At 38.3% G+C, this 15,982-nt stretch overlaps 1 protein-coding gene across 3 annotated transcripts in view; it reads right to left on the minus strand.

Moving 5' to 3' along the window:
* Positions 1 to 360: 360 nt before the first annotated feature.
* Positions 361 to 15,982, minus strand: part of COX16 (cytochrome c oxidase assembly factor COX16) — a 53,308-nt gene continuing 37,686 nt past the window's right edge. For all 3 annotated transcript variants that reach the window (XM_082058426.1, XM_082058427.1, XM_082058428.1), the window contains 2 exons: positions 15,707 to 15,769; positions 361 to 2,180 (listed from right to left, as the gene is read on the minus strand). In XM_082058426.1, coding sequence (XP_081914552.1) covers positions 2,064 to 2,180; positions 15,707 to 15,769 — 180 coding nt within the window. In that variant the 3' untranslated portion in view covers positions 361 to 2,063. The remainder of the gene's footprint in view (positions 2,181 to 15,706; positions 15,770 to 15,982) is intronic.

A 15,982-nucleotide genomic window follows, 5' to 3' on the forward strand; every position in this document is an offset into this window, starting at 1 on the left:
GCACGTTTTGAAAATGTTTTTGGATCACACTAGCTGCAGCTTTCACTAAGCCTCTCCATCTTCATTACAGCTGAACTTAAGATACTGAGCATTTTCTCTTTTGGGTCATTGATGAGTCTGCAAATTCCAAGTGCTGTAGGAGAAACATGCTCAATAAGCAGGATCCACAGGGCTGATCTCATCCAAAGATCTGGTGAGCAGCTTGGGCTGCAGACGGCTGCCGCCGGGAACCCTCCCGCCGAACACCCACTGGTGCCACCCTGAGCTCTCCCTGTCCCTGCACACGAGTGTCCCAGAGTCCCTCCACTTCTGCATCCTGCTGACGTTCCCACAGACCAACCTCCACGCAATTTCTTTGAGAGATAAACACTTTCTCCTTTATTGTCAAAATAGGGACTTTGAAACTGATTTTTCAGTCCACATACACACAGACACCTAGCCAGACTTCCTTATTTCTAATTTCAGCAACACTGACTAGAAGATCTGGCTTTTTCAGTCCTCTCTTTTACCCCTTAATACCTCACACGTCTCACTAAAGCCTTGTTTTCATTCCCCTCAGACTGGTATATGCCAGTTACCAAAGAGGATGCAAAAACGTCAATCAGTGTCTCAGACTGACAATTGCATTCAATTACCTCTGACCCCCTCAGCCACAGATACTTAGAATAACAATTCCAGAATTCAACAAGGTTGTCCCCAGGTGCCTTACAGATAAGTATGTAACACGGCTTTCAAAAGGATAGTTTAAGTAGCCGGTGTTGTAAACTATAATTCTCCACATTTCTGGAGCACCTTCTACTTTAGGACGCATGATAACTTAAGAGACTTTAATTCACTCTCAACATGCCTTTGTAAGTATTATTTGCAATTCAATGGCTAAGAAAAGCACAGCATAAAACATTAAGCCATTGTCCAAGTGCATGGCTGAAATAGCTCTCCCCATTTTATGAAAAGTACAGCTTCTGTACCTGCCAAAAGTTATTGTTGTGGGTTTCGTCTGTTTTTGTTTGTTAACCTGTTCTCTACTACTCCACTTCCCTGAAGAGGTGTTTTACAAGTCTGTTGTAACACCTTAATCAGAAGCTTCATTTCATTTGAAAAACTGACTAGATGCTTCTTCATTGAACTGTCTCAGCAGAAGGGTCTTGAATGTTTGTTAGTGTGGTTTGCTCTAACAGCAAACATCTAGCACATGAAGAGCAATATTAAAAGACAAGAATTTCAGAAGAATTCAACAAAAGACAAAAAATTTCTGTGCACATGCACAAATATGCATGTAATAATACATGCAGGATGAGCTTTGCCCTATATTGTGGTTCAAGAAAATTCTGCTATACTTCTTGCTCACAGAGAAACAGCACAGCTCTCAGTGAGGAAGAATTTTTCCAAATTAAACTGAGAAGTTCCAGTTTAAAGGTCCTTCCTGCATTAAGGTATCAATAAACTGATCACAAAAATCTAACCACAGCTAAAAGAATGGTTTTTGATCAATTACCAGCTGATGTTCTGTACATGCCCCTCTACAGCCCAGTTCCTGGAAATGAAACACAAGAATATTATTTAGCCAAAAATGGACTCGCTGTTCTGAAAAGCTGATACGCCTTCCAAGCTTAAGGGCCTGACGCTATGACGGGGCTCCCTGAGGCAGCATTTATCCAGTCACACACATCTAGATGACAGCACTGTTGTTCTCATTAGGACAACAACTTCTGGTACTGACAAATGACTCCTGAAATGTTATTCCTTGCTGAAGCATCTCCATTTTGAAAGATAGGGATTGAAAAACAATAGGATATTCTCCATAGAATAATCAGCTACTTTTTAATTGAGAATTCATATATACAGCCCGTGGAACTCTGTGCAAATGGATGCAAACAAAGAGCTTCATATAATACAGTGACTTTTGGACTGATCTCACAGTTATTACTTATATATACTGGGCATTAATTGCTCAGCACAATGTCCCCTCCCATGTCTGTTCCTGACACTGGATTAAAATATAAGACAGTCCAGCCTGAGAATATATTTTTTTTTTGCAGATGCACCAAAGTAGGCTTCCTCAGTCACTCTCTCTTGAGACGGGCAGCCTCCCGCCGCTGCTGCTGAACAGTCCTGGAATCTTCCCACAGACGAGGTCCTCTAATGTTCTCCCAGTTATCCAAGTCAGCCCCTTTCAGCTTCTGCAGATAAACAGCAAAAATGACAATATCATGTTAACAGCCACATGATTTAAAGTACATATTATTCTGAATTGTTCTCTGTTTGCACAAGACACTCAGTATCGCTACTTGGTTGATGAACTTTCCTCTACCCTGCAAGAGAAGTTCAACAAGAAGGAAAAAAAAAAATTGGGACTTATCCATATAGGTACATAAATGACTAGGCTGGGCATTACTGCATCTTCTTATCAACAGATAAATAACACGTAAGGACAGGAAGCACTGTAGCATCTGAACACGACTGAAGATACCCTGTGTGCATTTTTTCTTTCTTTGCTCACCTTGTTTTCCAGATTGGTTCTTCAACTGCAAGTCTGCCAGGTACTGAAGGAATAGGAGTGATAAGCATTGGTACAGCTCAAACAGAAGATTAGTAATTAGTGGCCTGATGTATCCTGTCAGCAGGAATACAAAGCATACTGGAAAAGATACATTATCTAGCACACAAAGAGACAGTAACAGTGTAATCCCCTTCAATCCTTGTGGTTTTAACTTGAGAGAGGTACACAATGCTTTCTGCTGCCTACTGCACCCAGCCATCGCAGATGGGTCTCATACATGAGATAAGCTATTATAACTGACTGAACTGCCCGATACTTAAAAACTATCAACATTTTAATTACCACCTTGCCTATCCCTATCATCCTCACTCAGAAGTACCAATGACTGCAATATTCATCTAGCCTTAGAGGCACACAAAAATGGAGAACAGGCACCCTCCTGACCTCACCTACTAAATGCTGCATTCGAAGAACACAAACATATTCTATATCTTCCGAGTCCTATTGGCAGAGACACAGAAGTCCCCTCCCAGCAGACAGAGACCTCAAGTCTCACACCAAGCAGCCTGTGGCACAGTACATCAGGCACTACAGGGCCCTGACAACAGCAGACTGAGGAGGGGGTTGGCACCCCTGCCAGAACCAGGGCTGTTCTACGTGCCACTAACCAGGGCAATACTGCGTACCATTAATGATACATACTGCAATGGGACTTCAGCCTCTGATCCGTGATCAGGGCCTCATCTCAGCAAATGCTGTAAAAATGCACCAGAAAATACTTAATCCTGCCCCGAGTCTGTGGTCTAATTTGCCTGCTATCAATCACCCAAATAAATGGTAAACACCGAGGGACTTGAATAATAGCTGCAGAATAATTCAACAGCTTTAACAGAACAGACCTGCTGCTATTAGTTCATGTTATGTAAAAGTTTTCTGCCACTTCTACAATTGAGGAAATTGCAATGAGGTTAGTCAGATATCAAAAGAAATTAGGCAACATTCAACAGAAGATCTATAAGAACACATACACAAACACAGCCGACTTGCACAAGGTAGGAGCAAATGATTTTTTTTATACAGTGGAGTTGGCATAGGTCTTTCTGAAGAATTGTCTTCACTACTTTATACATTTTATGATTAGTTGGTACTTCATTTCAACTGGAAAGGATCTGAGCTGACACGGAAGGAGGGAGAACAAGGGAAGGTACCCATCATCCCACGCAGCAGCGATTATTCACTCTGATCGCAAATTCAGAATTTAACATCTGATTCTAATGGAAGCTTCAAGGAAACTACACTGAAAATAACCTTGAGCTTTACCAGAAGGGAAGCATGCTGATTTTATTAAACACAAAGGTACTACATAGCTGTGAAGATCTAAACTATTCCCAAAGGCCCTCAGCTCCCAAAGTCTGAAAAAGAATCACCATTTAAAATACATACAACAAAACGTGTAGTATCTAAAGACAGGTTACATAAAGAAATCTATCAAAAGAGACATGTATACTGGAGATCTTTACCAAAAGTTCATACAAATCTGCCTGTGAAACTTCATAAAGGCTTTTCAGAGAGGAGGTTTGTCCAAAACAGGAAATATTTCAAAACTATACAATCTAAACAAACGAGTACAAGAAAGTATTTTGGCAGTTTCCAATAGGCAGCATAAAAGTAACTGGAAAACACATTGTGATATACTGACAGAATAAAACAAACAAGGGTTATATACAGTGAATGGCATTGCCTCAAACTAAAGAACAGGTGAGATCTATTGGCAGTTAAGTTTTGTCAAATAAAATATAAAGAATTAAAGATTCTAACAAGCACATAGATTGTATTTTTATTTTTTTTATTCTCATTATATTTATAGATATCATTTTGTGTCATGTATAAAGACTGTGTTGGATACTCTGCTGCAACTCAAGCAGCACCCTCTTTACTGGCACATGACAGTATCTGAAAAAATTAGTAGTTCAAGGGACAGGTCCAGTCATCAGAAGGCAGCATGATTAGACAGTCCAGTTTTCAAAACTGATACTATCAAGTCTTGAAAGAACAGAGGACTCCTGTTGCATGTGGATAAACATATGAAGGAGTATCACCAGTGAAAGTGGACCAGAAAAATCTCAGTTCTGCAATGTTTTCCTACTGTATAGCTATTTTCCTATGTATTTAACTGTGCTGGTTTTGACTGGGAGAAGGTTTTTTTTCTTCATAGGGGCTATGTTTTGGATTTGTGCTGGAAACAGTGTTGATAAGACAGGGATGTTTTAGTCAGCACTGAGCAGTGATTACACAGAGTCAAGGCCGTTGCTGCTGCTCACACCAGTGAGTAGGCTCTGGGTGCAGAAGAAGCTAGGCGAGGACACAGCTGGGACAGCTGACCACAACTGACCAAAGGGATACCCCACGCCATATGACATCATGCTCGATGCACATTATGGGAGAAGAAGGAAGTGGGGGACATTTGGAGTGATGGTGTTTGTCTTCCCAAGTAACCATTAGGTGTGATGGAGCTCAGCTTTCCTGGAGATGCCTGAACACCTGCTTGCTGATGGGAAGTAGTGAATGAATCCTTTGTTTTGCTTTGCTTGCGTGCACAGCTTTTGCTTTACCTATTGAACTGTCTTTATCTCGACTCACGAGTTTTCTCACTTTTACTCTTTTGAGTGTGTCCCCCCTCCCACCAGGGGGAGTTGTTGGCCAGGGTTAAACCATGACAATAACTCACCTACAACTAAACAAAACCTTTTCGCTTGATCACAGACATGTAAATTCTTACAACAGTATCACCCCAGAACAAACGGCTACATTAGATGTAAGCCCAGACACGCATGTAGCTACATTTTAAATTAATCTTAGGACTGAGAATAAGACCAAACTGAGAGTCCTTCCATTGATTAGGTGCAGCACAAGCTGCGAAGTTGCACAGCTCCTTCAGGTTGCCTGAGCTGCACAGTGAGAATTTAGGTAAGCAGCTAGTTCTGCCCTCAGATGAACTTAACCTCTTCCATTCTAACTGGCTGGGTCTTTTTCACATCTTATTTCTTTTTTTTTAATTTTCTTTTTAGCCACCTGGACTCTGCCCACCTAACTTCATGGAGGCATCACATAAAGATGGTAAATCACTTCTAGCTTTTACTAAATTGAAATCCACATACACTGGCAGTCTAAAAATCAAAATGATTTTTCTCCCAGTTCAAATGTACTAAATAGTCAGTCATTGGAAGAGTACAATGAAATGTAATTGGATCAGACCAGCATTGCTTTTCCTGCTTGTCTCAAATAGCCCAAAGGATATTGAAAATTAGCTGTTTAAAGTAAGATCACTGTAGTCCATTAGATCTACTGATTCACTTCCTAAATCAGCTAAACTGCCTCTTAGAAGTACGGGACTGACAAAAGCTGTAAATTCGAGAAAAAAACAAAACAAACCCCACACCTCCAAAAACCAAGACACAGCTATACAGACAGGCACAGTGGGAAAAAAAAAAAAAAAAAAAAAAAAAAGGACAAAAAAAACCCCAACCAAACCAAACAAAAAAGCAGCATGTAAGTAGACTTTCACTTTGTAATTGCTGGTTCAAATGTCTAGCTTGAAATTAAGTAAAAGTCATAATCCTCTGTCAGCCTTAAAACAAAATAAAATTTTAAAAATAGTTTGAATTTTACTCTTGCGGGATAGTCTTCATGCCACAATTAATAAACTGAAATCTGCAGAAATTCATTTTAGAGTTATTGGTGCTCAGGTTGACCTAATGCATTGTGATCACTTGCAAAAAAATGTTTGGCTTTAGTCTCTGTTTCCCACAAGTGAAAGGAGGGGTAAAAAAAACTCCTGTTTACTTTACAGCTCGATGCAATACATTCTGAGATGAGCGCCACAGAAAGAAATTGCTCTAATTCAGAGAGACAATTATTTCCGATCATTATAGTAAGCAAACCCATTTGCAAATAAAAGATGAGCCACAGAAGAACATCCTCATGGCCAAAAGATGCAGTGAAAGAAATGCATTAAACCAGTCTGGGTTTGTAAGGATGTCAAACCAACCTGAAGACCATTAAAAAATATATGGAGGAACACTATGATGACGTATAGAAGCAGGGGTACAGAATTAAAGCTAACACTCAATATGCTGCCTTGTGCATGACTGAAAATCTTAACTTTGTCATCACACTGATATGGCCTCGTTTTTTTTACAACTCTTTCCAAGAACCACCTTCTGGTATCTCATTTTCTTAATATCAACTTAGTGGTACTTACTTTGTTTATATTGTAACATAATTTAATATCTGTTATTAGTGATTTAATAATCTGTGATTTAACAGCCCATGATTAGTGATTTAATCTTCACATTAGAAAGTGTTTTTTCCAACTAGAGAATGTGTATACAAGCAAGGCAGCAAGCAGCGTGCTACGGCTAGATAAGGCTTTTTTTTAAGGGAAGAAATGGGGGGTTCCTTTGCATGTAAGCACCCAGAGAGCTGCTTCTCTTTTTGGCTTTGCTGAAGATTGGCAAAACCCATGATGATGAAACCAACAGAGAATTTTTTTTGCTTACTTCAGTGGGTTCAAATACCATTCATCTATGGCACAAGCAATTAACCGATGGTGAACTGGTTTAAGAGACTCTTTCCCCATAGGTTATTTTCCCTTTAACTATGCCAGTTCAATACTATGTGGGGCTGTGCCCCAATCAGAAAAATGAAGCGGACTGGAAAAACAAATACATACAATTTATGAATGAACCCTACATATGCATAAGACTACGCAAACACTTGAACCAGCAGAGCTGAAGGAATAATTGGGTGGAGAGAGAACAGAAACATCTTTGACTATGTTGTAGAAGATGTGTACCAAGGAACCGCACCACCTACATGTCGGTGCATTGTTTTGCCACTTTGAAGAATGAGAACAGAATTTGCCTCCATCTCAGAGATGTCACAGGGCTTAATTAATGTTTGTAGAGACCTCTCATGGTTTTGTGTGAAGATGCTACAGTGATATACACTACTCAGTAAAACAAATAATCATAGCACTTGGTTAAAACTACATGATTACACAGCCTTGAATTTTTAAAATAATAGAAAATAATACTAGGCAAATAGACTTCCATCTAGGAATTAGGGTTTGCCATGATTTCCTCCTAACTGACAAGCAGTTTCCCCTCTTAAAATGAAGAATGTCTTAAAAACCACACTAAATCTCAGAGGATAACCCAGTGCCATTTATGCACTACATATGCAGATCACCCAAGATGAACTTCTCAGTCCAACCTACTCACAAGCTCTATGGCTAAAGCCAAGAGAACTCATGCATGGGTTATTTACTTTCAATTTATCTTTTCTTGAGCAAAAATGAAACTCCAAATCATCCAACATAAAGAATAGCATGAGTACAATAGTACACCTTCAAGATCAACCATTCAAAATTCAGCAAATTCCACTTTTAGCTAAGCAATGAAGTATGTTTATAGTAGTTTTCATTTCCCCTGTATACGAAGTTTTATCAAGCTATAGTTAATGTGCAGCAGAAAGAAAAATGCTGCTTATTAAGTTTTCTCTCTGAACTCACAGCGTGGGAGACCTAGCCAAGTTAATAGAACCAAGGAATTTCGCAACTTCGAGTCCTTGATCTCGCCAACTTTGTATCATATTAAACTTTGTAAAGGTTATGTCCTAGTTACTGCAGCACAATCCTCTAGAGGAGCGGCCAGGGACAGACTTCTGGGATGCCTGTAGGATCTTTTTCAACTATATAAAGGTGAGCTTGGCTAAAGGAGATATGTGATCTTCTGCAATGCAGGAGAGCAGCAAGAGCAAAAAATGACAGTTCTGTGGCTGGTAGGAAGAGCAAATGCATTTCCACAGCACGTCCCTGTCTGGAGCCCACAAAAGCCTCCTGGCAGAGACAGTGTATTTCAAACATCTTGCTAGGCCTAGGAATACTTGAAAGTGCGGACAATTTTTTTTACTAAGTAGTTCACCTTTCTGAATTGGTGACTTAAATCTCTCACATGCTGCTCCTCTATCCTGGCCTCAGTTAGTTCAGGTAACATTCACACAGGGCTGGTGTAGTTTAGGACTTTTGTTTCTTATCTACACCTTCCTGCTGATTTTCTACTTATCTCTTTTCCAGAACTTGCTTGACCATTTATATGCTGAAACAGAATGCTTTTCTCTGTGTAGAAACTATGGTTTTGGCTAAATGTTAACATGGTCCTTTCAGCCATAAATAGTTTTTTCAGTTACATCAATGGCTACTGTTCAATTTGTGCTGCTGGGCAAAATTCACATAGGAAAAAAATTCCTCCTGTTTCTTCTCTGCGGCTAACATCTCCCATCTGTTTGATAACAACAGCAATATGGGTGTTAGCCCCCCACTATATTGCCAGTGACAGTATAGCTACTCCTCAGCAATACTCCTGGATGTGCAGTACACAAATAACTTGTAAATAAATCTACATTTCATTCTACCAGAACCAACAGGTCTTCAAAATCAAATCAGAAAGACTTCTATATGAGAAGGCTCAAGGCATCTATCTAATTTTTTTACAATAATTACGTGGAAGTTTTAGAAGGTAAGTTCTGGGGTCTTTCCGTGATTGGAGGGTATTTAATGTTAGAGCTGTAAGATGGCACAGTGGGACTCCAATGACTTGCTGGGTAGATGCCATGAACAAGATGGAGTATTACACAGTGAATTGCCAACAGCATTTCCCCCAGCCTCTGAAATTCTCAGTGACAGCTCCCAGCTATAACTGGGCAAAACTCAAGTCGCACCAGATGCACGATTAAGTCAGGGGTTGAAAGAGAGAACTTCCCTATTCAATTTTTTAAAGTTTCATTTTTTAGATAAAAAGTATGCAAACTCCATGGTCAGTCTTCACCATCATCTCACATCTCATTTTTCTGTTTGACCAGTAAGTCTCTTAGGACAGTGACCGACTCTCTGACAGTAACTTACTGCTGCAGAGTACATTTGTACAGTATAGTCTGAGCTTTAAATAAAGATGGGTAACAATAATTTGAGAAGCAAAGAACATGCGAGAATTTTATTAATATCACAACCTTTTAAAGGATTTAAAATTTAGCCTGAGTGTCCATGTTGGCATCATCTGGAAGTACACTGGCAGTCACAGAATATTCCAGATAATGTTTATAAAACCATTACCCACCCTCCCCCCTTCCCCCCCGCCCAAAAAAAAAAAAAAAAAAAAAAAGGAAAACAACCAAAAAGCTAGGCAAAACAAAAAGGAGGATATTCTTGCAAAAAATCACTGTGCCTGGTTGCTGAGACAAGATCTTCCTTCAAAACTACCCATTTTGCTATATCTTCTTTAGAGGCAGTCAATGGGAAGAATGTATACAACTGTGTAGCTGAATTCCCATATGCTATACTAAAGTTACTTCAGAGGTATTTCATACCAAAGATCTAGCAATTCCCCACTGGGGGCCCATTAGTATGACAGAAGTGCTTAACATTTCCACCTAGTCGGCTGCACAAGAAAATGCCGGGTAGAAGCTAGCAGCATCCCTCAGGACAACAAATAAAAGAATTCAGCCATGCTGCATGAATGCCACTTTCCCCACTTAAACTTCTTTTTTGTGACTGAGACAACACACGGTGTTGGCCATAACATGGTAAGAGTTGCTTGATTCCTCTGAGATTAAAAAAAAACCCAAAGTGTTCAGGGCACACAAGCAGGTACAAAGGATTCTGTTTTGGAGAGAGGAGAAAGGGTGAGGAGAAGAGATTATTTATAACAGGCATTTGTATGTCCGATCACATTTGCTGTATGATTGCACTGTTAACTGTCCTACTTTGTTTTCCAATTATAAGAAATCATAGATTTTTGGATCTACTTCTGGTGTCCACATTTTGAACAGGGATTTAAAAATGGGGCAGGCTGCAGAACAGGCTGGATATATTAACTTAGGGCTTGAGAACATGCCTTTAAAGAAACTTAAAGATTTAGATATTTTAAAGGTACTGAAAAGAATGTTAGTTATATATAAATACCTTCATAAGAAGGTGGTTTCTTATGGGAAGATTTCTTATCGGATAAGAAAACTGCAAATGCAACACACATAAAAGAAACAGCTCATGGTTACGGAAAATCCTGTGCAAAGAGGTATGTTATAAACATGACCAAGAAAGAATTTACAGGACTATTTAACAGAGATGAATTCCTGAAATAAGACCAGTAAAAAGTCATACCCTGTTGACATTCCTGTGGAGGTTAAGTGTCTTTCTTCCTGCAAGAAGGCTTTTCTACCAGAACTCTTCCTGTGTCATACCTATCACCAAATCCCACCTTCTTGTGTTGCTCTGATAATGTTTTGAACTATGGCACACAAGACTTTTAAGATGTCAAGAAGAAAAGGAGCAAACCATAGCCTGTCTGTGGACTGCACATACACTCAGAATAAAATGCCTAGCACAAACTATTCTAACCACAAACCTTTCCCACAGCAGTTTCCACTAATGATAAACTAACACCACTTTGTCTTTCTCTACAAAACATTAATGATGAGGACTCACAGTGAAATAAAAACTCTCCATACCATTTTACACGTGAATAAACCAAAATGCAAGAAACTCCACTCATCCCAGACACAACCTGGAGGACAGTCAGAATCTAATGTCTAGGCTGGACAATGCATTGACAAAGAAGAAAGCATGGCAAAGATGGAGTGATTAAAGGGAGAAAGAACAATACCTCAACCTCATTTAATGCCACAACAGTCACTAAGGAGGGATTTTTTTTTCCCTAACATTTTTGTCATCTCTCAAACATCAAGCTATTTAGCCACTAGTATCTTCCTAGACACTGAAGTTACCCAACTCAATATGCCAATGTGTTCGTTCTTAACAACAAAATCCTCTGGTACTGATAACGGCAGCAACAAGATACTTGTAGATTTCAACCACCGGCATTCAGGAATTATCTTCCTTCTAGAGCAGTCCTCCATGTCCACACACTTTGACACATCTATTTAATACTATAAATTGCTATGTTACTACACTGTTCCTTCCTGAAAAAAAAAGTTTCATCCATTCTGTCAGCACTACAATCCCCAAAGTTAAGTCAAATTATTATTAAGTGGTTTAAATCTTTTTAAAAGAGCTTATTCAAACTCTTCTGCTCTTCAGATAGTAAATATACAGGTTATATTCCAAGCCACCTCTCCATATACCTGCTTTTAGTTTTTGAACTGTCATGAATAAACATTTTAATACTGCAGTTACAATACTTTTGCTGTAATTCTCAGGACAAACACTCATACAACTTTTGTCCAGAGCTAACATTGATCTTTAGTGACTTATCAAATTATGAGGCGCAAAACCTGCTCAATATTCATAAACTTTAAGTCAAGAAAGCAGTGGTCTCTAGACTGACTATTCGCAGACCAGCATATATGCCATACTATGTCCAATAGCTTGCAACCAGTTTAAGGAAAACTTTTAGAAGTTTTACATTTTTAATATCCTGAAAGACAGAGAACCTATTTTTCTTGCTTCTGTGTTCAAATGATGCTCCTGTCTATTAATAATGGACTTCTAATTTTAGTATCTTTGCTGCAATAATATTAAAAAAATCCTCACTAGCTAGCAGTTTCTTCTTACGAAAGTATTCCTATATAACTGACATTCTTTTCAGCACCATTATAAAGATTTAAATCTTTAAGTTTCTTCTCAGGCATTTTCTGGAGCCCTGAGTTAATTTATTCAGCCTATTCTGCAACCTATCCCATTTTTAAAGTCCTGTTCAAAATGTGGACACCAGAAGTAGATCCAGTATTTCAGTATCAGCCTCATCAGTGCCACTCTCTGAAATAAAATCACCCATTCCTGCCATCTACCATTCCTGTTTATATTCATAAAGACTGAATTAGCTCTTTGTGCCACAGCATCAGACAACTCTCTGATGTCCTTACCATCTTTTATCAATCTTCTCTGCTTTACAACTTCTCATTTACTGTTTCCATAGCAATCCTTCACATTTTTTATTTATTGTGATATTCTTCCCTCTGCCATCAATTGCCATTGGTTCCCACTAGACATCACATAGTTGATTCAGACTCATTTTTCTATTGTAAAATGTTAATAAATCCTTCCTAAAGATGTTTTTATTTCCTTCAAAAACCCTAAACAACAATTCTTTATTTTGGAGTCTGATGTAACTGAATGAGGCCAGAATTTTTAGTGTGTACTAGACCATTAATTTCACAAACTACAGAAACTGAGTGCTAGAATAAGGAATGTTATTTTGAGATTGCATTTAAATTAGTGAAAAGGAATGTACTGTCATTGTTGAACATCCACAGGGATGTTTTTCACTCATCACAGTGACCAGTTTTTTTATTCCCCTCTTTCAAACAATACTTCTGTGCTTTCAAATAAAATACTCTAGGCTTTTGTCACAGGTCAAACACTTGACGTTTTTTACAGTATGTTCTACAAGGCCCAGCTCAGCAGCAGAACTACATTCACATTAGTACCAGTGTCAGTAGTGGATAGAGCTGTGATTTATTAGGTAAAGGGGAGCAGCAAAGACTAATTGGCCATATGAGGACATAAATGCGTGCGAGAGGAATACATAAACAACGGAGAACACGTGCAAAGATAGCTCGCTTCTCTGGCACATCCCAAGGCACAAGATAAATGGCATTATTAACAGATCTGAGATATAAGAAATGCAGTATGAATTACACATGCAAATTCTTTCTTTCTCAAAATAGTATCCTGTCCAGAAATACTCCTATATGAAATGAAGTAAATTTTCTATAGTTTGAGAAGATTTAATTCAGTAAATTAGAAGATGAGAAAATGTATTTTAGTTTCCTCACAGTAAATGGATCAAATCTGTGATTACAACTTTTTTTCACCACCACACTGGAGACAAAATGCAGACTTCAACGTGTTTAAAATATCTGAAATGTCTTTATCAATATGCCCACAAAGGTGTATACTTACAGCAGAAATTATGACATTCTAAAATAATTCAGTATGTATTCAATATGTACATCTCTGTAAGGACAATATGATATTTTAAAAAGTCTTAGGGAGGGCCGATGGACATTTGCATGCATCAGGCAAGCATGCTTCAAAAGGGCTGGTTTGGTATCCTCAGCAAGAGCTGCAGATATAATGCGAATAATAATGTAAAATAAGGCTTTACTTTTTTTAAAACTACCCTTGATCTCTTATCATACCATATTCAGTAACAGCCACCAGTGTAATCCTCTAATGTGACCTATATAGAGAATTAGAAGATGTTCTTAAAAAGCTATATTTTGGACAAGTCAAAAAATAAAGAAAGGGGGAAAAAAAGCCCAACCAAATAATCAACCCACCCAACCTGAAACACATAGGGCCCACAGAAAACTAGTCTTTTAAATGACAGCTGTAACTCAGTGACTGGGCAGATTTTGTCGACCAGAATACAGAGGCAACGTTGACTAAAACTGTCACACAGTGTGGAGCCTGCAAAGTATGTGCATGACTGCTGGTAGTTCCACAAGTTTCGCTGAAGCAAGAAATTATAATATACTCAGTGCTTGCAAGTTGGTGCCTATCGTAAAGTATACATTGAGATTAGAGCTCAAAACAATAATCTGAATTCATTTTCATTACGTGAGAAGGCAAATCCATTTATTTTGCTGAACTTGTCTGCCCTCTATGAGACCCAAACACTACTTCGGAAGTATTTCAGCCTGGAAATTCTCTGCAGGTTAGATTAAGCAAAAAATAAGATTGCTTCTGTCACTTCTGTCCATCAGGAAGCAGCCTCATTATCCAACTAGGCTTGTGATACATCGTTATGTTGGTTGCTTTTTATTACCATTGATGTATCCATAAAGCTAATGCAATTATGACCATTTAAATATTATCCTTCAACTATTTACTTATCTTCTGGAGAGAAAGCAAGGATCATCTGAATACATATCAGCTGATTTTGAGGCTAGGTAGTGAGTTAAATAGAGAGATGATGTGGTTCTTCTTACTGCTTGTGGTTCTTCCACATAAATAAATCAGTGCAGCCTTACAGTATATTCTATGAAAAGTGAGACACAATAATCCCAGAGGCAATCAGAACTTAATAGTGTTTTATGTTTTGAGTTTCCATTGGAGCTTTCCCTATGTACTCAGGGATCAAATCTTTTTATTCCCTACACCATAAAACACAGATCTTTGTAGAAGGTGGATGGCCCCAAAACTGTTTGCAACACTGATAAAACACTGTCACAAACCTGACAGGCAGGCAGATGTTCTGTGAAACTGGGCTTGTGAAAATACAAAAGATAAGCTTTCTTTTTATTTCAGACAAATCATAAAAGAGTAATATAACAGAAAGGTTTTATTAGCAAGACCATGTACTCCCATTTGGACACCTAAGTATGAGAGCTATGGGTGCAATCTTGCTCTTCAAAGGCTTATGACGAGAATGCGTTATGGGAAGAAAAAGAAAACCTGTGTTCAGCATAAAGACCATGGAGACAGATAAAGTGTTAGCTGGACATTTGTTCCAAATAATTTTAAAACATTAAAAATTATTTTATATAGCCTTTATCTTTGTTTCCAGACATGAGGGGAGGCTTTTTCCAGTTTTCCTAACACAGCTTTTTGCAGGCCTGAAGATTTATGAAACTCTGGATATTAAACTGGCCAAAACAGCCATTTCGGAGCTCAGTAATATTTGAAGAAAATGCATTGTTAAGGAAAGAGTGAAATATTTCTCTCTAAAATTTTTTGAATAGTGAAAAAGGAATAGCAGTTGTTTGAAAGATACACATAAGTTTCAGAAGCAGGAAATAACAGAAAGCATGTCAAGCACATTGTTCTGTAATTTGGTCTAAAGATCATAAATACTCATGCAGTGGAATTCTTGACATACACGTATACACATTCCATCTAAGGCCAACATCAGCTCTACATTTATAGAGTAGGTTAACCACAGAAATAGTGGAATTTATTTGTACCACTGTACTTGGCACCTGGACATCAAAGTAAAGCTGTGTTAAGAAAGAGGCACTGCATGTTCAAAAACCTTTCTTTACATAAAACCTTGGTTTTATTGGACATCAGTGAGTCAAAGGCAGATGGCTGATCTAATTTTAGTTAGGGACAGATACAACCCACTAGCGGCCAGGGTAATCAAGGGTAGCCAAGGTTATGAGCCCCAAGCAACAAATTTATTTTACCTCATATTCAGATTCCAGTGTTACAGTGTTCTGTTTTAATTTTTCTTTCAAAGCTGGATCAACCTGCAAGATAAACAAAAATACAGTAAAAATGTTTGCTTTTAAGAATTTTTTAAAATAAATCCTAACCCCAAATAAACTAAATATTGGTACATGCAAACCCTCCTCTCCTCTAAATGAGTTTATGTGTTGTTTGTTCAGATACCAGGATGATGAACACAGTACAAGAATTGGGCTGAAAAGAGACCAGTCAACAGCCAAACTTTTCAAATCAAA

This window comes from Streptopelia decaocto (assembly GCF_964273445.1).
Source record: "Streptopelia decaocto genome assembly, chromosome: 7".
Taxonomy (NCBI): domain Eukaryota; kingdom Metazoa; phylum Chordata; class Aves; order Columbiformes; family Columbidae; genus Streptopelia; species Streptopelia decaocto.